General features: G+C 42.0%; 1 protein-coding gene across 2 annotated transcripts; it reads left to right on the top strand.

Annotated features, from left to right (window-relative positions):
• Positions 1-1,332: 1,332 nt before the first annotated feature.
• Elmod2 (ELMO domain containing 2) lies at positions 1,333-21,029 on the top strand. 2 transcript variants are annotated; one of them, XM_028786290.1, is made up of 9 exons: positions 1,333-1,441; positions 2,588-2,735; positions 4,670-4,698; positions 10,190-10,287; positions 11,389-11,518; positions 14,529-14,662; positions 16,368-16,436; positions 17,065-17,198; positions 17,539-21,029. In XM_028786290.1, the coding sequence occupies exons 2-9, from the start codon at positions 2,594-2,596 to the stop codon at positions 17,682-17,684; spliced, it is 882 nt and encodes a 293-aa protein (XP_028642123.1). In that variant the 5' UTR covers positions 1,333-1,441; positions 2,588-2,593; the 3' UTR covers positions 17,685-21,029. The 2 variants fall into 2 exon arrangements, with proteins under 2 accessions (XP_028642123.1, XP_028642124.1); XM_028786291.1 differs by lacking the exon at positions 1,333-1,441 and adding an exon at positions 2,079-2,192.
• Positions 21,030-22,814: the final 1,785 nt, after the last annotated feature.

Raw genomic sequence — 22,814 nt, 5'->3', positions numbered from 1 at the left:
TGTTCTACAAGTAGAATCTACCTTTAAAATGGAAAGGTGTTGGGGGTGGGGAAAAATGAAATGGAAAAGCGTGCACTGCTCACTTAATCTGAGCTAACAAGGAGATGGATGGGGCATAGACAGGACACTGGCTTGAATATTTCTGGAAGTATAAGAAACTAATAGTGGTTGGTCCTGACAAGGGGAATAAGGAATCTTGTGTGGGTAGGAGGCTAAATCTATCTCTCTATCTCTATCTATCTATCTATCTATCTATCTATCTATCTATCTATCTATCTATCTATCGATCTATCTAATCTATCATCCACCTATCTATCCATCTACTTTTCAGACAGAACCTTAAGTAGCCTTGAACTCCAGCTCTCCCTGCCCACATCACCCTCTGGCTGGGATTGCAGGCATGCACCAGCGTGCCCAGTTCAGGAATTTCCTTTGTTTCATTTGATTTTTAACGTCTTTTGTATTTAGCTTTCTCTCCACTTGGCTCTTTCCTTTCCAACTTACCAACCCCCTCACTGTTCCATCAGCATTTTCAATACGTTTCTAACCCAGGACCTGTACATTTCCTGTCACACGGGTCAGTTTTCCTCCTGAAGCTGTCATTCTCCCTCGCCTCCTCCAGTAACGCTTATCCTTACTTTGCTGACTCCGCTGTATGTAATGATCCCTTCCCCTCCTCCCTAATCCCCTTAATAACTTTCTCAGGCAGCCTCACCTGATTCTATGCTTTTTCCAGTTGCTTTGGTGTGTAAGTCCCTTATAAAAGACCACCCGGCACAAACTAGCCAATCAACCGAACCTTTAGAGGTTTAAAAAAAAATGGCACAAATTATTCCTCCAGTAGAAACAATAGTTAAGAAATGAACGTTTGATGAATTAACTGTTATATGTTCGTTTCCAGAGGAATAAGTCGCAACTAATGATTGCACACACTAGTCACGCAAGTTTTTTTTGTTTTGTTTTTTGCGTCATCCATAAAGTCTCTTCGAGCCAAGTTTCCTTTGTGCCTCATAAAGATGGGACGTAATCACTTCGCAGATTAGGAAATGTAGGTGAAAGTGCTGTTGTCACGCCCGCGGTAGAAGAGTTTCAGAAAGCCCTGAGCAAAGTTTCAAGGCCGCGTCCACAGAGACCACGTTGGCGCTGGGCTGGGCGTGGCAGCCCGCCGCCGTTGCTAGGGGAACCGTCCGGCGTCTAGCGCTCCGGCCCGCAGGCCCCTCCTTCCACGCCAGTGATAGGCTGAGAGCGAGCCAATCGGAAGAAGTCGAAGAGGCGGGGCGCGGAGCCAGGAGACACCCGCCCCCGCAGCCTCCGCGCGGACTTCCGGGTCGCGGTGCTCGCAGGGAGCGCTCGCGTAGAGCGTCGTTTCCGTTGCCGGTGTTTGCAGCTGGGGGAAACCGAGGCAGTGCCAGCTTCCCCCTAGTTCTTCCGCTCCTGTGAGGTGGCTGCTGTTTTATTTTTCTCTCACCCTGAGTTGCTGGCGTTGCGGCTGCGCAAGCCTTGCAGGCGTCCCGCGGATAATCCGCAGGGTGCGGGGGCCGTCGGGGCTTTGTGCAGCGTTCCCGCGCGCGAGAGGGGCGGGACGGCGCGGTGCCCACGGGGCTCGCACTGGGTTTTCCGAGGCCCTGGTGCCCGGCGGGACGGCCTGCCGGCGCCCGGCACTTCTGCCGCCTTAGTCTCGACAAACGCCGACGGGATGACTCATTTTAAAGATCCTGATCCGCGTGTCTGACACAGACACCTGGTGCCCTGCCCTGCGGGGATTTCGAATTTGACAGCTCCCCGGGCCCGGGCGCAGAGAGGGTGTGTCTGCGAGTCCCAGGTCTGGAAGGCAGGCAGGAGAGTTTTCATTTCGGTCCCCCGCATCCCTCCTCCCCTTCGTTCAGCACCCGAAGAGTTTTTCTTTTAAGATCCAGTCATATCAAGTGCATAGGTTTTTTTGTTTTTTGTTTTTTTTTTTAACCTCTTGATGTCTCTACCGTTCACCTACTGACTGGAAAAATCATGAATTCGTCAGGATGCCATCTGCTCGGTTTCCAACCTGTATGCTTCAGTTTGTAAGCCTGTTGTAGTGTTTTCATTTGTCGGAGTCAGCTGACTGGGACAGCTGGGCGCGCTCTCAACCAAGGCTAAGAAGAGCTCATTCTATGGAAACCACAGCTGATGTGTGGTAGATTTGAAATTGTTGCTCGGTTGGTCCTTTTATTCTTGAACTTCTTTGTTCCAAGTTTCAAGGGATGAAAAAACGGAAGCAGGAATCCAAAATATTAAATATAATTATTTGGCAAAAAATGTAAAGTGGCTATTCTTTTAAGCGAGTACATAATTGGCCAGTTTTTTAATATTTTTTTTTACATTTTTTAAAGTGACCATTTGGCAAAAAGATAAATTGACCATTTGGCTAATCATTATTTAAACCATTGTATATTATTTTCTTGCCTGATTGATTAAACACTGTCACAAAATAGACACAATGGAATAATAGATTTCGTTATAATTTGCGGAGTTAGATCAACTTAATTTGTTTTTCAGTTTTACAGTTCCAGTTTGAGACCATTAAGCTTATGTGTTTATATCCTCTTTCCAGGAAAACATGTTCGTGTCTTTGTGGGAGTTTTTCTATGGACACTTTTTCCGATTTTGGATGAAATGGGTTTTACGACAGATGACCGGCAAGTGTGAACTGCAGCGAATTTTTGACACCTATGGAGGGGCACAGAGAACCTACAGAATAGGTAATGTTCTTCAAAATACAGACAATTCAAGATTAATTAAAATGTACTGAATTCTTACTGCTTACCTGGTGGGAGTTTGATTTGAGTAAGTCACTGCAACTGAGTTTCTTAAGTCTTGTGGTCTTTGAGGTCTTTTCATTCTATTATTGACTATTGAATCAAACACTGAATAATTGTGTATAAAAGGAAACTTCCTAGAACATCCCATATGTATCCAAAGAATGAGCCTTTTGGATTTCTTAAAAATATGTCAGTTATTACTCAGATTGTATTTGCAGTTGTTCACTAGAAAATTATTCTCTCTTCCATTTGAAACTTTTACTCAGATGTGTGATGTGAAGACTGGAAGAGTCAGTTATCTGGTTTCCTACTTGGGGGCCTCATTAATCAATCTTCTCACTTCTTACTCTTACTTCTGAATGGACAGACTGCTCATTGGTCCTAGGAAAGATTTTTAGAACCTACCTGGTCCGGACTCATGTGGTGATAGCCACATGGTTCTGAGCACTTGAATTATGCATGGTGTTAATTGAATTGTGCTGTACCCACTGGATTTCAGAGACTTTATGTGAAGAAAGAGTAAAGATGTATGATAATTGTATTTGTAATACATTGAAGTGATAATATTTTTGATAATATTTTGATAATAGTTTATAGCAATAAAATTGCATGTATTTCTTTTTAATTTAGTATAGCTATGGAAATGTTTATGGTATACATGGAGCTCAGTTTGGCTTGTGTTACATTTCTGCCAAATGACAATTTTTCAATTGAAAATGTTGTTCTGACTTCAAACTCAGATGGTTGAGAAATGTGGTTTGGAGTTACTGTAGGCATGGTAAGAGAGACCTGGGCAGGGCACAGCTCACGATGCTGTGTCAAGTAGAAAACCAAGGATTAACCAGCTCCTATTTTGTGTTGATCAAAAATGCCTTGAGTGAGGGATTGATGCCTTTAGGGCCAAAGGAGGGAAGTGTGGACAGCAGGCCCTGCACCCAGGGAGGTGTGAACAGCAGGCCCTGCACCCAGGGAGGTGTGAACAGCAGGCCCTGCACCCAGGGAGATGTGGACAGCAGGCCCTGCACCCAGGGAGGTGTGGACAGCAGGCCCTGCACCCAGGGAGGTGTGAACAGCAGGCCCTGCACCCAGGGAGGTGTGGACAGCAGGCCCTGCACCCAGAGTGACATGGAAGAATGGCAGTCTGTAGCCTCTGGCTGGATGAAGCATAATGCACAGCTGTTGACACGCCAGCACACACACGTGCACACACAGGCACACACACCTGCTCAGAAGAACCAGGTGCCTCCTGACACAGACCTCTGCAGTCTGTGTTGGTTGGCTCTTTACAGTATGGGGAAAGCACGTTCAAAGCTTTACTTTGAGCAAAACACATTTTTCTTACAATTCTCAAAAGGAGAGCATTCCTAATATGCCAGAAGCATTTTTTTTTTTTTTAGCAGACCAATACAAATGTTGTCATTCTTGGAACAGAAACCAGGAATGCAGAGACTGTTTGCTCTTTGCCTGGTAAGAGGAGAGTTGGCCAGACCGTCTTTGCTCTTTGTTCTCTTGCTGCTGAATTGCTGGCCACTTGCTCCGGCTGCTGATGAAGAGAATGTAGTGGAGAATATAGTCTTCAGATGAATTTCTGAGATCTGAGCGTTCGGCAAACACTCCCACTCTGACTGTCTGCACAGAAACACAATGTTCTGGTAAAATTAGATTGCCACCAGCTTGCTACTGCACTTGGGGGAAGATGGTTCTACCTTCTCTATCTTGTCAGATTTTGAGATGATTGTTGGGTTGTTCATGTGGAAATTGTACCTTAAACTGTGGAAGTGTTTTGTCATTGCTGTTATATTTTTACTACTTGATTTTGGATAATTCAGAAAATGTGTTCAAATGGTAACTCTTTTTGTTTTTTTTAATTTCAGAAAATTCCTTGACGTATTCCAAGAATAAGGTAAGGATATATTAAAGTGCTAATTCTAGAAAACTTAACCTAAATGTATTTTTTTTCTTAAAATGAACACTTTGATTTCAGGATTATGTTTTTACTTCCTTTGCTTTGAGAAACTGTAAGTTACATTTTCTCATTTTAGAAATTGTAATTCTGTTTTCAGAATACTTTCTCTGTGTGTTTTGATGGACAGAAGAGTATTTCAACTCTGCATTCTGTTCTGAGATCTTACTTGTTTATTTGCAGCAGCTTTGGTAGCTTTGGGGACCAGGATGTTAGGGAAGCCTTTCCCAGGACTCTGTCTACAGGGTAGGTTGTGTGAGAGAAGAGCCAAGCAAGTTTTGATCCAAAGTGAGTCCCAGCATACGCTACATGGCAGTCAGCTTTTGCTGAATGAGAAAAAAAGCACAAACCTGCTGCAGGAGCCTAAAGCAGTGTTAGTGTGTGCTCATGCACATGTGGTCCAGCTGCCAACACCCTTTATCAAGCTGGTGTCATGTTCCCATGTCTGTTCTACTAGTCTCACTGTGAGTCACAGGTGCGGGATTCAGTGGACAATGAGGGAATGAATGGTCTGAGTAAGGCACTGGAGGCCCGGCAGACTGTCGTCTCCATTTGCATCCTTGGGTTTAAATGAGTGGTCATGTGCACGACAAAGGGTGCATTCTGTACAGCCCAAAGCTGTGGCAGCAAGTGGTTGCATAACGGGCTTGCATGGGATGGAAAACCAGTCTACCACACGTCAGCTGCAGCTCTTGATGCTGTGTTCAGTGGGAAACCAAGAATTAGCCAGCTAGAAGTAACTGTAAGGTTACAGTGTTGTCCATGTAAGAATTACTGGTATATCTTATTTTATGACATTTTTAGTTACCTGTGTGTGCATCTGTATTCTAGATGTCTATATATATGTTTGCACTTGGTCATAATGTAAACTATGAATCATAATAAAAAACGTGGACATGATTTGCTCTGTTAGTGTTGATAAGAGTCACTGACTCACGCCGGAATCAGAAGGGTGTTGGGTTCCGTAGGCTGACATGCTTCGTTCTGGAGAGTAACCTCTAAAGTAGGTGCTTGTTGTCTTAGGTACCGTCTTTCATTTATGAGTTACCTATGTGAGAGTAACTCACATCCACATCAGTGGACACTGGGCGGGGTATAGAGTTGCCTTTGTTCAGAATCCTAAACTGTGATTTTTTTGGTTTCATGAAAATAAGGCATCTGAAACTTTGAAAGTTTCTGCCCTAATTCTTGTTTAATTGTGCACACACGTGTGGTACCTGTTACTGTAATGTAGCAGGCAGATCCCACAGCAGCCTTTGACTGTAGGGACCTGCTTGGGCACATTTTACTTCAGAGCTGTTACAGCAGGTCTCAAACTCAGCATCCCCGGGAAGCTTGCTGGAGTGTGGACACTGGGTTCCACCCCAGGCATACTGATTCTGTTTCTGACATGATTCTGACAAACATCTCCAGTGCTGCTTGTTTCCTGTAGGTCAGTGCCCTGCTTGGAGGGACAGCCCTGTGTTCTGACTGTTCCTACTCTCTCTGTAAGAAGCCCTGTTTTCTTCACACAAACTGACTTGATGCAAATCAAGTTGTGTTTCTTTGTGTCATAAATCTGGGAATGCGTTGAAACCTGCCTGCACGCCGTCAGTGCTGCCCCTGGAACTCCAGCGGCCCTGCAGTGCTCGCTGTGGCACCTAGCACTGCTCGTGTCCAGTGCTGCTGCTCCGGACCAGAGCACCGCTCGCCATCAGGCCTGTGTGCCACCAGGGCCAGAGTGTTCGTTCTCTCTGATGACCGTTTACCTCACATCAGCTCCAGTTTCATTCAGTTCTGACCTCTGAGTGCTCTGAGCATTCTCTACATGGATTTGTAAGCCCCACCCATCCTTTTGCTTTCTTTCTTTTACAGTATTTTACTTCTTTATTTCTCCATTCTCTACTGCCCCAAAGAAACAACACAAAGCATAGTGTCTGTCGCTTATGTCCGTATCCCCAGAGCCTGCACCGACTCCTGGCAAGTAGCAGTACTCTCAGTGTTAAGAAAACAGAGAGCGGTGCTGGGAAGGGCCGGCCCCTTCTCCACATGAGCATGTGGTACTTGCTTCCTTTGCTAGTTGTGGTGGAGAAAGAACAGAATCTGAACCCACACATCAGCAGAGCGAGGGTAGGCTGGAGCAGTGTCTGTGGTCTCAGAATTTATTAATGGGATTTTATATGTGATAAAATTAAGGTAAATGTAAGTAGGACAGGAGATCAGATTTGGAAAATTTCAACAAGGATTGGGTGACTGCCATATGTTCAGGTTCTGCCAGGATTTAGTTGGGAGCATGACAGATATATTTAGTATTGGTAGTAAAATTGATGATGGACCGTTATCAATAGGAGATAAGCAAAGAACGATACAGAGAAGGAAGGAAGGGCTGAACATGGCTTAGAGCAGTGACTGCAGCCTTCCCAGTGCTCCTAGTGTGCTGGCCCCAACTGTAAAATCATTCCATTGCTACCTCATAACTGTAATTTCACTATTGTTATGAATTGTAATATAAATATCTGATGACCGATAATGCCATCCTAATGAGTACTGACTAACCGATGGCTTAGAGTGTTTTGTGACTCAACAAGAGTGGACTGAATTAACAAAATAATAGGTTAATTTTTCAATTATTTAGTAGCTATTTAAAAATTTCACTTGATTTCTTATGATGTTGCCATCAAAAAAGTAAAATATGGATGTGTTTTATTGTTCTATGAAGAGAATAATTAGAAATGCCTAAGATAGGTGTTTTGTTGTCTTGAAGGCTAGAATTGAAGCAACTTTGTCAATACATGGAGATGGGCTTGTCAATTTAAACATGCAATTTGTGCATTTCTTCAAAAGAAAAATATAATTCTGATGTTGTGATATTTCCATTGACCATCTTTGTATTTTATTACAGGAAAAGAAGTCTGGAAATTGTTTTGATTTTATTACTTCCTGTGTGTTTGACTTTGTGCAAATTGTTTGTCCCCTCATCAATACCCATATGGTGATTCAGGAAGGCAGCATAAGAGAGTGCGTGTTGATAATATTGATGGTGATGTAATTAAGCCAGTGAACACTGCAGGAATTTGAGAGAAAGCATCCATGAAACCTCTTACATATTTAGATACTTTGCATTTCTAATGATTGCTTTGCATGCTTATCCCCCGTGGCGATCTCACCGTGTGCTTGTGTTGGGCTGTAGACTGTTGCACAGTTGGAACTCCTTCTTTGTTGGTCAAAAATTAAGTTTCACTTCCTCAGTTACAGACTAGGAGCTATTTTTAACATATGTCCAATGGCTGCTAAAATGTGAAAATCTGTGGTATCTAGACAATAAATATTGCAGTAATCCCATGGGTCAAAGGAGAATTTGGTGGGAATAGACAAAGAAAATTGAACTGGAAATACAACATATCAACATTTGCTTAGCCCACCAAAGCAGATTTTAAAAGCTTAAACCAGTTGAAGATACAATCTCTTTGTACTTTTAGAAATTTGAAAAGAAACTGAGCCCAAAGTAAGCTGAAGAAGTTATAAGTCAGAAAAATCAATGGCTTAGTAAAATAGACAAATGTGGACATTGCCAACAAACTCAGAAGTTGATACTTTAAAAAGATTAGTAATGTCAATAACCTTTAGCCACTGATGAATTATGATACTTTAAAAAGATTAGTAATGTCAATAACCTCTAGCCACTGATGAATTATGAGAGAAAGCCAAGATTCCCAGTCTGAAGAAAGATAGAACATAAGTCATTATAGCCCAAGTCACAAGTTCTGTGAGCAGCTTTATGCTGGTAAATCCTGTAGCTTATATGAAATTGGAAACGTTTATGGAAAACAGTTTATCAACTAATATGAAAATAAAAGAATCTAGGTTGCCATATATTCAAGAAAAGAAATAAAATCTCTAATTTAAGATAGTTGCAAAACTCTCCAGCATTGGCCTAATTAATTCTCTTTTAAAAGATATTTGAGCCTTTGTATTTTTGAGTGTTTGCCTGTATGCATGTCTGTGCACTGTGTGCATATCTGGTGTCCACAGAGGTAAGAAAAGGGTATCAGCTCCTCTGGAGCTGGATTGTCAGGTGGTTGTGAGCCGTCAGTACCATTGAGTTTCTCTCCAGCCTGGCTTAATTCTTACCAAACATTTATGGAAGGAGAAAGAGCACCACTGTTAACAGAAAGTCCTGGGAAATAGAGGGAAGAAGCCCCATCCCCTTTTTTTGAGTGCACACTAAAACCAAAGACATGAAAAGGCCGCCAGGGGGCAATCTGTAGCTGACATCACAGAAGACGTTCAACTTTGAAGGTTTTGTCACATGTAGTCGGGAGCATGACAGATAGGTTTAGTTTCTCTGCTTCTATTCAGCATTGCACTGAAATCCTGAGAAGAAGAAAACAGGAGACATAGTTGGCCAGAAAGAACTATGCGTATTGACAAAGCTGTGGTCTGAGGATGTAGACAGTGCTGGACCCTCGGAGGCCACTGCCGTGTAGTAATAAGTGAACTGAAATATCTGGCAGCAGGTTGCTCACTTCTGTCTGTGTTAGCAATACACTTTTGGATCATCAAAGAGCAGGACCACCTACCACAGCAGCCAGGAGTACAAAACAGCCCAGGGAGTTTTAGTGAAACAGTTAGTCTTCAGTCCTAAAACCTATGGAGAAATTTTTGAAAAAAAAAAAAAGAAAGAAAGAAGCCTGATAATCATCAATTAAAAGACTCAATGTTGCTAAATACGAATTCCAAAATTGACCTATGAATTTGTGAAGTTTTAATCAAAATCTCATGGAGTATGTCAGAGGACACTGATAAGCTCAATCTGCAAACTTATGCAGAAATAGAAAGAGCAGCCTGAGATAGCTCAAATGATCCTCTAAGAGGGCCGTATTCAACGTGGGTTCCTAGACAGACAGAGGACGTTATCAGACAGACCAGACACAGACCACACAGAAAGATCACCTTAGTGTGTTGGCACATACATTATGGGAAGAGAAGCTGCCAGCAGTGGGTTCTGGAGAACTGGATGTGGCAAGGGGTGGAAGGGTGGGGGTTGGGGATGAAGAGGTGTGCACAGAAAGACAGCTCTTAGAGCCTGTTGCTACTCCTCTTTCTAAATTAATTTTAAAATTATAACTTTTGACAATTTCACAGATACGTAGTGTTTCGCGAGCATATTCTCCCTCTTACCTGCTCTAACTCCTGATTATGTTGGCCTCCTTCCCAACCCCTCTCCCACTTTTATGACATCATCATTTATTCTTTAAGTACGATTGCTTGTGGGTAGGAGGCTTTTTGAAAACCACAAATACTTATATGATTCCAGCTCTTAGGGAGATCTAAAATGTGATTTGTTTTTGCATTTTAATATCTTCTTTGTAAAGGTGCTTAAATGTCTCAAAACAGACTTCTGTATCAGCCCTCAGAGACTTCTCTCATTCCACTCTATCTCCATAACTAGGTCCTACAGAACGCAACACGCGTTGCCGAGAGCGAACTGGACAGGTGTATAGTGAACATCATGAAGGAGAAGAACATCTGCCCTGAGAAAGACACCAGGTGTGCTGCTCCCTCTGTGACTGATGCCACCTGCCGTGCAGAGCCTGCACATCTGGACTGTTGGGGAGAAGGTTTATGGGTGAAACAACCCAGCTCTGTCATCCGCTGAGCACTGAGGCCCAGAATGCTGATAACTGCACAGGACTGCAGCTACAGTGCCAGGCCCTCCCACTCAGTCCCTGAGGTTAAATAGCTGGCAGCTGGCCTTCCTGTCCTTCAGATTTTGGTGTCTGTCTGTCTGTGTGCTATTTAGGTCAGGTCCTCCCATAGCCCTCCAGTGTATGTCACATGTTCTCCTGAGTCCTTACACTGTTCTCTGACCTTCATGAATAGGCTGCACTAGCCATCTTAGGTCGTGGACTCTCGTTCTACAAGGGTCACCAAGTAGCTAGCTAGACAGATGATAGGCACACTGACGAGCAACGGTACACTGAAGACTAGATGTCTTCTGTGTTATAAAATAATCGACAGTAGTTGATACATAAGGAAGGGAGGTGAAGGGTGGCTTTGGGGATGGGGACAGCAGTTAGGAAATGAACCCTTCAGGTAAGAGGCCACAACCCCAGCAGGGACTTGGTGCTTTCCAGATTGTTCTGAAGGCCATTTCATAGACAGGGTTAGGCTTGAAGGTCTTCCACGCTGTTGATGGATTGGAATTTGAAGTGCTCTAGCCTGGGCAGTAAAGGTTAGTGCGCTGTTACTACATTAGAGTCACTATAAAAAGCATGTAGCTCCAGGGAAAGCAAGCTACTGTACTTGGGGAAACTGAGATAACTTGTTCTTTTGTATATTCTTCAAATTATTAGAGCTGTCGCTAAGTGGCAGGAAAGATTTGGGGATATGTGGACATCTTGGAGAAAATGTGTTGAGTGACTTCCTGTGATGGAGTCAGCCATGTGCATGCTGTCTAGGCCTTGTTTTATCACTGTCCTGAGGGATGCTCTGTACAGCCTTGGGGTGCTTAAAGAGGCTCTCTGGTGCATCTTGAGTTAAATCAGAAGTGAAAAACCACTTCTTAAATAGATGTGTGACACCCCCCCCCCGGCTTTGCATTGTTGTGATAAAGAGGTCTGAGTGGACCTAATAATTTTATCCTTTCAGTTTTCAAATCTGTATGAGAACGTGCTTACTGCAGATAACTGGCTATAAACAGCTCTACCAGGATGTAGAGAATGTGAGGAAAAAGCCCTATGATTCTGCCAATGTACAGCATGAGAAGCTGCTCCTTAAGGTAAGCACTAGCTCTGGGCTCAGGGCTCTGGCAGTTTGCAGGAACGAGCGTCTGCTGAGAGCTGTGCACTCTCCAGGCTCATCCTGCTTCCTGTTTGTTGGCCTCTTGAAGAATTTATGTTAGACTTCATTCATAGGGAAAGACTGTTGGTCAACAGCTCTTACTTGATAAACATCTTTAAAAACATATTCATGCTTTTAATTCTGAGATGGTTATCCATTCACAGAAGAGGACCTCTTTGGACTGAAAGCATGGGCACACAGGCCTCAGAGCCTCTGTTGATCTCATTTGCTTGTGGAGATTTGACTTTCCCTCAGCAGCACTGAAGCTGTGAAGTACGTGTCCCTTTGCAGAGCATTGTGTCTCTTCTGTCTCCTTAGTTAGCAAATACTGCCTCAGTAAGAAAGGAGAGCGCACCTTCCTGTCTCCTGCTTCTGCTGTATAAGTGTGTGAAGATGATAGTAGCACCCATATCTAAAGGCTGAAGCCTAGAGAAGGTGCTGTCGACTGTCCAGTGTGGCCCTTCATTGGAGGAAAAGGATTCCAAGGCCCTGGGGAGATGGGCTGACATACTTTGGTGCTGATACACTAGAGCGAGCGTGCGGCCTCCTGCCCATCTTCTGCTGCAGTTCACACTGTATTTAGGAGGATTTGTAGTTAGAATTTTTTCTTTCATTCTTTCATACTTTTATTCTCTTTCCATTCTGTCCCTCTTTCCCTCCTCCCTCTTGTCTTCTCCCTCCGTCCTCTCTGGTCTCCCATAAAGTAGGGGTCTCCATACGACATTTCACGCATCCTTACTGTCGGCTGACCCTCCTTACATGTCCCTCCTCTGACACTTTTCCCCTTTGGCTTTATCTCACGTGAACTCAGTTCCCCTTAAAGCACAAGCATGTATTGCACTTGGAGTTAGGACTTGATATAACCAAATGTTCTATGGAAAGTAACACTGGACATCTGAGTAAGATAAAATGCTTAAAACAGTAAAAGCAGGGCTGGAGAGATGGCTCAGAACTGAAGAGTGCTTCGTGCCATTGCACAGGACTCAGGTTCAATTCCCAGCACCCACATGGAGGCTCACCACCATTTGTAGCTCCAGTTCCAGGGAATCTGACACCCTCTTCTGACCTGGGAAAGCATCTCACATACACACACATACACACAGACACAGACACACAGACACACACACACACACACACACACAGACACACACACGGTGCACATAAACATATTTGTAAACATAAAATAAATCTAAACAAACAACAAAACCTTTTTTGGGGGAAAATGTAAATTCTTTACCTAACTGCAAAATTAAACTAAAACATCATTTTATTTTGAGATTAATACGGAGCTGTTGTGTGGATTGAGCTTCTATTGGAGTGATTTAAAGCAGGCTAGGCAAGCACTCATAATCTTCGTTCACCTTAGCTTCAAGGCTTCCTGTGTTACACCTGCCGTCCTGAAGGAGTAAGACGTATGTCCTAGCACCCTGTGCCCTGGCTGTCCACTATGACGTTCAGCTCTTGTGGTAGAGTGGCGGTGGCGACTTTAGCACTGCTCAGCCGTCCTGCTGGGAGAGAGCTGTGCAATGAAGTAGTTTAAGTAGAATCCAAAGGTGTTCAGAAGATCTCAGTGTCTGATGTTTGGATCTGAACTTTTACTTAAATCTTGTGAAATCAGAGTCTCCAGGCTGCAGCCCATAGTGGGTATTAAATTTTGAGTATTAAAAGCTGAATTTGATATTTGGTGGCATGTACCTGTAATCCCAGAATTTTGGAGATTGAGACAGGAGGATGAGAATTCAAGACTGTCCTGGGCTGCATAACAAGACCTCATCTCCAAAAACGAACAAACAAATGAATAAATCTGAGTAGTGGCTCTCCACAGCAGCCCACATATCTGAAACCTTATTGCTATGGTCACAGTCCTCGTCAGCAAGCTTCCTGCGTTTCTCCTAAGAGAGTGGGCAAGATAAAGCCCAGTCTAATAACTGGATCTAGCTTGAGGCCAGAATTCTGGAAGGCCACAGTGTTGATATCTTATTAGGGGACAGGACACCTCTCCGCGGTGCCTGATGTGGTGATGAAATGGGGGAGGGCAGGCATTTCTGTTTTGCAAAGTTTTTCAGTTTTTTATTCAATGTGTACAAGTCTGTTTGTCTGATGACTTACATCAGATCTTGAAAATGACCAATTTTTCTTAACTATTTTTCACTGGTTGATTACTATCTAACAAAGGGAAAGATTGTTAATCAACATTTTTTACTTGATAACAACTTCAGTGATAAAGATATTTATTTAACCAAGTCATTTTTTCTTTTAAAAATAAAATTATTTTATTTATTTGTTTATTTATTTATTTATTTATTTTTGTTTTTTTGAGACAGGGTTTCTCTGTGTAGTCCTGGCTGTCCTGGAATTTACTCTGAAGACCAGGCTGGCCTCGAACTCAGAAATCCGCCTGCCTCTGCCTCCCAAGTGCTGAGATTAAAGGTGTGCACCACCACTGCCTGGCCCCAAAAATTAAAATTTTATGAAATAGTCACACACACCCATCTCTTGAGTTACATTAATATTATTCCCTGATCCCTCCCTCAGAATTAATTTCCCTTTATTTCTTTCCCTCCCTCCCCCCTCTCCTTCTTTTTATTAAAGATTAAACATCCAGCATTACAGCATAGTCTGTTCAAGCTGAATATGAGTCTGAATACCCAAGACTGTCCTTCCCGAAGAATTAAATGTTAGTGTGCAGGTATTGGTTAGTGAACACAGGTCATTGCTCTAGGTTTCCGTGGTGTTTGCTTTTAAAAAATGGTTCTTAACAGCATTCATTCTGGTTGAAATAGATAAGCTATGTTTTAAATACGGTACTTGTTGGTCTTAGAACCTGCATATGAAGGTTGTTGACCTTCAGTTATTCAATTATGAATTAGATAAACTAAGAAAAGGAAAATGTCTCAATATACCAAGAACATTACTATTATTTGTAACACAAAAGCATGTTTGTGCAGCTTTGGAGTCTTCTGATGCCAACAAAAAAGTTGAAGGCCAGGATCTCCAAGCAGTGGGCAGACATTGGTTTCCAAGGTGATGATCCCAAAACAGACTTCCGAGGCATGGGCATACTTGGACTGATCAATCTTGTGTAAGTGAAAATCAATTTTCTTTTCCTTGGCTGAATGAAATTTTGCAGTTGCTTCATATTGACTGTTGAGTTTTCTTAGGTATAATGTGCATGTTTGCTAATGTGCTGGCAACGTTCACAGACTCTGTGTGTGTGTGTGTGTGTGTGTGCTGGCAATGTTCACAGACTGTGTGTGTGTGTGTGTTTGTGTGCGTGTGCACGTGCACACACACACACACATGCGTGTTCAGGGGCTTGTCTCTTGTGTATGCATGTCCATGTGTACATGTGTACTTACCTGTGTTTCTAGTGCCTTCCCCTTCCTGCCTTTCCAGCCTCACTTCTGACATCTGCTTAAGAGTCATGAACACCCCTTTCTGGTTTTGCCTTCTTGTTTCCACTGTGTGGGCTCTGATTCCATTTGGGGAAACAACCAGGCTAGGTGACATGCTCCTAACTACCTCTGGCTGCTGACCTGAACTCCCGAGTATCATGTTGTAACAACTTGCCTTTCCCTCAGCACTTAGACTACATGCATGCAATCCCAAATATGCAATATAAGTTACAACTGATAGTCAGCACTGTTCTAGTAAGCAGCTGGAAGATGGAGTTCTTACACCAGTGGTGGCATAGCAGATATTTCTAGTATGATTTATAACAGTAGGAAAATGACAGTTATGGAGTAGCAGTGAGGCACTTGACGGTTGGAGTCAAAGCGTTGGGAAGGCTGAGAACCACTCTGCTGTGTAGATATGCAGGTTATAGACGATAGTGTTTTGAGTTTATCTATGGATTGTGACTTACAGACTAGCTAATGCTGACAATGGGAAGCCAATAATTTCTTTGGATAGTTTTTAATGTGAAAAAAATCTGAATTGAACTAAACTAAGTTAATACTGAAAAAATGTTTAGGTCAATGTGGATAGAGCAGTTGGAGGGAAGAATATGCCACAATGAGATTCCAAGATCTATGCTATTTTAAATTATAAAAGCATGTATGTTTTGGCAATGCCTAAAGCTTTGTAAGTTCTATGTAATTCTGCTTCCTGAAGATAAATCACACAGTAATCTTTAAAGAACTTACATGACTTCCCTGCCTCCACTGGAAGAGAATCCTACTAAGCCTTGCATTTAAGTAACTTAACAGAGTCTGACTCTAGACTGTGCTGAGGGGTCTTGGTAGAGCTGTGATGACGTGCAGTTTCTTCACTGTGTTTAGAGCGTAGGCTGATGTGAAGATGGATCCACATTCATCAGTGATGGTCTGCTCGTCAGCTGTGTGTTACAAGCGCACACTCACTCCAGCTGTGGCAGAGAGGACAGACAAACACACATTCCAGCTGTGGCACACAGGAACGACAGATAGTGAAGGGGAGAGGCCAAGCAGCTGCACTTTCATATTGGACAGGATGAGAGTTACCAGATTTCAAAATTCAGGACTTTTTCTTCTTTTGTAAGCAAATAGGACACCCCTGTGTAGGTGATTTCTCTGCTGAAACGGTCTTGCCAAGAGCCAGTCTGTCTGTGTTCCTTATTTAATAGGCCTGATTCCTTAGGATTAAATCTGGACTCAGAAACCTTTGTGAGCCATCAGGGTGGCTTGAGGTAGGGATGGAGTGGCTGTGGCAGAGAGGGCTGTTGGTGCGACAGTGGCGAGTGCCTGCTCTGTGTTTACTCTGCTTGCGATGGGACATCTCACAGGCATCATCTTCCTTGACTTGTTTAGGTATTTCAGTGAAAACTACACCAGCGAAGCACATCAGATTCTCTCCCGCTCCAATCACCCCAAGTTAGGGTAAGATGGGCAAACATTTCAAAACTAGACTCTTGAAGTGAGAATGACTGTGGACTTCAAAATGTAACCTAAAATGATTGGAAATGCAGAAAGGATAATATAAACTATTTTAAAGAAAAATGATCATAAATGTTCTATGTACTCCAAAATAAATTTTATCACATGATACAGCTTATAAAACAAAGATATGAGCTCATATTTTTTTTTCAAGAACTATTTCAAAGTAGAAGGAGAAACTAACATTGAAATAGGAAACTCAGAGTTAGCTTTGAAAATAGTAAAGGAAATGCAAATTGAGCCCTTGTTATTAACTTTATATTGCTTTATATATAATAACTAGAACAATAAAGCTTGTTATGTGTAGGTGTCCCTCCCCTTATTGTTTTTAAATGTTGCATGGTCAGAACTTTTATTTTTACTCCTTAGCTTCTATTCAGAAAATAGCCTTCAAAAAACAAGCACTCTGATCTTTCTGACTGTGAGTTTAGGGAGGTTATCTCAAAGTGAGTCCTGTGTGAGGAGTGCAGCAGAGACAGTTTGGGTGAATTAGTTAGTAAGCTTTTACATGCTGTAAGCTTCTGTTACGAGCCATCAGCTAACTGTGTAACTGGCGCTATTTCTGATGTAGGTATTCTTATGCAATAGTTGGAATCAATCTTACAGAGATGGCTTATAGCTTACTGAAGAGTGAGGCCCTGAAGCTTCACCTCTACAACTTTGTCCCTGGGGTACCAACGATGGAGCACTTTCACCAGTTTTACTGTGAGTATCGTGGTCAGAACTAGACCTGACCAAGAGCAATGCTAACTCTCAACCTGGCAGAATATAGAGCTTTTAACTGAATGCCTCTGAAGTACAGAGTTTATGCTTATCATTTTATTGTTTAATATCTTTGCTATCCAGGGAATAATGGAAGATGATCTCTCAGTGCACTTGATACATTACTTTCTGTATCTGAGCTCAGGTTGTCTGGCTGGCATGATAAGCACCCTTATCCATTGAGCTGTCTCCCTGGCCCAAGATGCATGTATACTTCCTGAAGATGGTCTAAATGGATGATTTTACTCCTGTGGACTTGTGTTTGTGTGTTTTTTTCTTGCAGGCTACCTGGTCTATGAATTTGACAAGTTTTGGCTTGAGGAAGAGCCGGAAAGCATTATGTACTTCAACTTGTACAGAGAGAAGTTTCACGAGAGGATCAAAGGACTCCTGATGGACTGCAACGCTGTGCTCACGTTGAGAACATGAACCGTCCGTGCATCTTCGCTTTCTACCACGTTTTGCACACACAACAGAATTTATATGTTATTATAGAAATTATCTGATTAACTACACTCATATAATTTCCTACAAAAAAATACTTCAGAAACTCTATTTAAGAAAGCTAGCGGACAATCAGTGTATGTTTACAGTTGTTTATACACTGTTCTCCAAAGGTCCCTTACCCTTCCAAAGAGCCCTTCCGGAGTCACATGAACTACAGTTTGGAACTTGGGTCTTTGCCTGTTAGTTTAAAGGTATAAATCAGGTATATTTATATTTAGCCAATTGATCAAAATGTGCACGAATCTGTTCTCATTTCATGTGTGGTGCTCCCAAGCTGGTGTCAGTTTTAAAACTCTGCAGGGTTACTGTTTGCTCTGGAAGTGGCTTTTGAATGCTCTTTGTCTCTTTTTATTTCTAGGCAGATCAGCACAGGGTGTCCTCTGAGGCTTTCTTTGAGTCTCTAGCTCTTGTCAAGATATCCTGTCCTTAGAGCAGAGAGAGCATGGCTCTGTTAGGGAAGACAAACAATCATGGCTTCCTTTTGATTTCTCTGGTGACTGACTGACAGAAAGGAGGGGATGGCAGTGATGACTGATGACTAGCTTCTTATAAATAAGTCGCCCACGGTTGAGGTCTTATTGAAGGATTCTAGGCATTTCCTTCAGTTCGGCATTTGCTGTTATCAGCTGTAGAGGGAACCTTCTTCAGAGCCCACTGGGAGAACCTCTGCCTGTGTGGCTAGAAAGGAGATGCCTCTGCTGAGGAAACCCTGTTTGCTTTTGAAACATAGTTTCTTTTTCCATAAAACTGTCTTTGAAACTTACACAAGAAGAAAACTTAGAGCTTTTTAGACATCTGCTCCCTATCATTGGTGTGTTGGACTTGCTGTTCACTTTTGCTTGCCCTTGCTTTGACTCTGGTGTTTCTGGGTAATGTTGTAGGGACCTGGATTAGCAGGCTGTGGGGTGCTACCATAGCCTAGATCATGACTGTGCATTTTTGTATAGCTTTATTCTCCAAAATCTCAGGAGGGCAGCAAGTACTGTCGAGGATTGTATGTGAGGAGATTCTAATGGGGTGGTTTCTTCTTGGCATGCTTTAGAGATTTGTTCTCAGAGCAAAATTTAAAGAGCCTAGAGATAGGAAAGATGATTGAACGGGAAGCACTGCCTACGTCCTGTGCAAACCAGTTTATAACATCATAGTTGAACCTAAAACATGGTGATGTTTTGCACATCTTTTAGTATCAGGTATTTAAAGACTAGCTTGTGTGATAGAGGAAAATTTGCTACTTTCCCACAATTTGTTTGTGTCTTTTGACAAGCCTGTCTCCACACTTGTCAGAGAATGAGCAAGCGTGTGCACGCGGTACGGATGTCCCATGGGAGAGCCACAGCTGCTGTGTTGTATAGCGCTGCATTGCACAGCATGGGTTCACATTGTTTGTCCTTAAGGAAGATGAAACTTCTTTTTAAGTCGATTTGTTTTATAATACTAGAAAGGATTTAGCTTTTCAGTATTATAGAAATTTAATAATTGATTCCTTATAGGGGACTTTTTGACCCTGGTAATATAATAATTTCATTTTTTAAAAATTGTTTGTCATAAAGGTTTTATGATGTATTATGTAGCAAAACCCTAACAAGGAGCACATGTTTACCATTGTTCTTCACGGTATTATAGTGTGAAGTCTTCCATGGAAAGCAGCTGTGTTAGTCTTTAACTTTTGTGCTAAAAGTACTTGTGCATGTATTTTAATCTTTCAGCAGCCTAGATCTTGAACTGATTTAACTCTTTATCAGCATATGTAATAAAAAGACTACTTGAAGTATGAAAGAGAAAATAATAGTTAATAATAAGCAATTATTTCCCAGCAGAAAAAAACTCCAGTGATGCTAAGAACATATTGTCATGGATTGGTTAATGTCACAGCCTTTAAATCCTCCTTTGTTTGTACATTACAGATATTGTTTGGGTTTTGTTGTTGTTGTTGTTAAAATTATCATTAGCCATTTAAGGTAATTATATAGTGAACTGATCTGTAAGCCAATTCCAGCTTCAAAGTTCTCATACTCTGGGAGCTTGGCTCATTGGTTGTACACTAGAATGTACCAGGAGTCCCTGGCCAAGGAGCTAGGTGTGTGCAGGAAAGGAACATCACAGTCCATTTTAAAACTGCAGCAGATATCAGAATGTCATGCAGTTTTAAAATCCATGTTTAGATGCTCACCTGTGTCTAGGACTAGTAAAATTACAATGTAGCAATTGGTAGTAATGGCATTGAAGTACAAGAAAGTTATGTTACTTTTAGATTAAATCAAGTAGAATCAATGTGGAGATGGATTCTTGTATATGTGACAGTAAAGACATTTTACCAGTGACAAGAGTAGCATAAAAATACAACTACAACATTTAACAGTTCAGATGCTCTGAAAGACAATCTTTTTAAAAATGGGAGACACTTGGGTATCACTGAACCTAGACCAGGCTCTTTGTAAATAAATGTGACAATACAGCTAGGTATAAAAATGAACTTAAAATGGCACCACTTACAGTTCAAAAAAATCACTCTTTTTCTTAAAAATTTCTGCCCTGTTTTTTCTTTCTTTCTGTTTTAGAACTACTTGGATTTGTATTATTTTTCTATGAAAATGTGTGCAGCCTTTATTCTTCCCTCAATGTTGACCATCGTTCATATCATTCTGTCCCTTGAGAATATTGAGCGAAAGGGATTTTGATTAAGTTTTTCTCAAAGAAAAATGATTACTTGGGTGTGAAAAGCAGCTCTTCATTTCTGCAGCAGTATCAACAGCATAGAAGGTGGAGTTTTGCCTGGGAGGGTGATAGTTTATTCTTGTGCTCATAACTGGGGACCAGCAGCTGCATCCTCAGGATAGGTGCTCTACTCTAACCCACGAAGGATGGTGCGTCTGGGGAGGCTTTGTCATCACATAACAGTAGTTTCACATGGAGTAGCCTCTCCACACAAGTGGCTTTTAAATGAAGATGACTCATTCACACTCTTGAGAAAAATCATGATGTGTGTTTTTGTATTTTCTGTCTCCATTTTCTGATGAGATAAAAGTTTTAAATGTAGTGTAGGAGGACCCAACAACCACATTGACTTTGGTAGGGTAGTTTTGTTTTGTTAAAATACTGACAAATATTTAAGCTGTAGTGTTCCCTGGAGGGAAAGTACCAGTTTAAATTTTTGTCTATTTTGCATCAAGCATTTAAGTTTCATGTAAAAGCAATAGTGTGAGATGTGACGTCCTTTCGTTTGTGATGTTAAGTGAGAGAATAAAATCACAGCTGAAACTGTTGTAAGCCTTTCTGTGGATGCTCGGACTGCCTTCATGCTCCCCATCCCTATTTAAGTCATCTGAGTTCAGAAAACAGTTCTTACTTAAGTTACAGGTAAGTTATAATACATAGACGTGTGACTCTTAAATCACCTTGTAATTATATAAGATGTTATTGGCTAAGAGTAAGTGGCTCTGAGACTACAAATATGCTTCATTTTACAAGAAGCCACCATTTCACCCGAAATCACCCCATTTCACCCCGTTTTCACCAAGGGTAGAAGTGATTCATACTGCACACTTTTTCTTTAAAGTGTTTCTAGTTTTATGTCAATACTCAAGTTTTACACTTGCATAGCACTCCCATATTTGCTTTTGTAGACATATTTTATTTTGAAATAGTAAACTCTTCATAGAGCAGTCTCAATAAAGCTGTCACAGCACTCATTAATGTTACTGTAACTATAACCACTTCTAGCAGAAGAAAGGAAGGATGAAGACTGAAGACGGCGCAGCCCCCTCTAGTGTTTTCATAGAGAAGAGCAGAATAAATGAAAACAGAGAAAGAGAGTTAAAGATGAGAGTGTGGTCAGCAGACAGACTATAGACATACTGTAGGATGACAGATTATAGACATAGGATGACAGATTATAGACATACTGTAGGATGACAGATTATAGACATGCTGTAGGATGACAGATTATAGACATGCTGTAGGATGACAGATTATAGACATGCTGTAGGATGACAGATTATAGACATGCTGTAGGATGACAGATTGTAGACATGCTGTAGGATGACAGATTATAGACATGCTGTAGGATGACAGATTATAGACATGCTGTAGGACTGATACCAGTAGTTGGGGTCTAGTCCAAGTGTTTCCAGGTTCTTGGCAGTTTAACAATGAGGTAAAGGTGCACAGAGATTTTAAAAATTGCAAGGCAGTCCTGGGGACTCCAGGTTTTTTTGCTCAGGGCTTTTTTTTTTTTTTAATAGGCTTTAAGATTTAAAAAGGTCAGGTTGCCAAGGTGCTTCTCTTGATGGACAGGCTTAGATTACAGAAGCCTTTGTTCAGTGTGCATGCATACTCCTTCCTTAACGTATCTAATGTTAAGCCTATTTTCTTAGTTACTGTTCTATTGCCATGAAGAGACATGACCAATTCAATTTATAAAAGAAGGAATTTATTTGGGGCCTTGTTTACAGTTTCAGAGTTAGCTCATTATCATAGTAGAGCATGCAGCTGCAAACAGGCAGGCATGGCAGTTGAGCAGTAGCTGAGAGCATATATCTGACCCACAAACACAAGGCAAAGGGAGCTAACTGGAAATGTTGAGGGCTTTGTAACCTCACAGTCTACCCCTCGTGACACACCCCCTCCAACAAGGCCACACCTCTACCCGATGCCCAAAACAGTTCCACGAACTGCAAATTCTCCTTCAAAAGCCACATAGGCACGTGCCCAATTGTACACAGGCGTAATAGCAATGGAGGAGTCACCCTAAAAGCTGATTTAGAGGCCACAGTTTGCCCTATTGCGTATATACACAAAACCAGTTGAAGCCAGGACCTGCGCTCCACCCCCATATACAGTTACATGCCTCTGGATATGTAAGTATAGTGAACTGAAAAGAATCTAAGTGGTGGTTAAGAGAAGGGGGGACTTACTGCAGTGTTTGGAATGGAGTATGAACAGCTTGATGCAGGAGAGGATCATAAAGGATTGCCCACTGTTCGCTTCTCTCTCCCTCTCCCTCTCCCTCTCCCTCTCCCTCTCCCTCTCCCTCTCCCTCTCCCTCTCCCTCTC

The sequence above is a fragment of the Grammomys surdaster genome, unplaced genomic scaffold (genome assembly GCF_004785775.1).
Source record: "Grammomys surdaster isolate TR1022 unplaced genomic scaffold, NIH_TR_1.0 125463, whole genome shotgun sequence".
Classification (NCBI taxonomy): Eukaryota; Metazoa; Chordata; class Mammalia; order Rodentia; family Muridae; genus Grammomys; species Grammomys surdaster.
Note: the sequence above shows the minus strand (reverse complement) of the source record. Positions and strands in the feature narration are given on the sequence as shown.

Bases quoted from the DNA above. Each gene is read 5' to 3' on its own strand.
- Elmod2 (XM_028786290.1), top strand. From the start codon at position 2,594: ATGTTCGTGTCTTTGTGGGAGTTTTTCTATGGACACTTTTTCCGATTT. The intron at 11,519-14,528 runs GTAAGCACTAGC...ATGTTTGTGCAG, and splicing joins ATGAGAAGCTGCTCCTTAAG to CTTTGGAGTCTTCTGATGCC. The intron at 17,199-17,538 runs GTGAGTATCGTG...TTTTTCTTGCAG, and splicing joins GCACTTTCACCAGTTTTACT to GCTACCTGGTCTATGAATTT.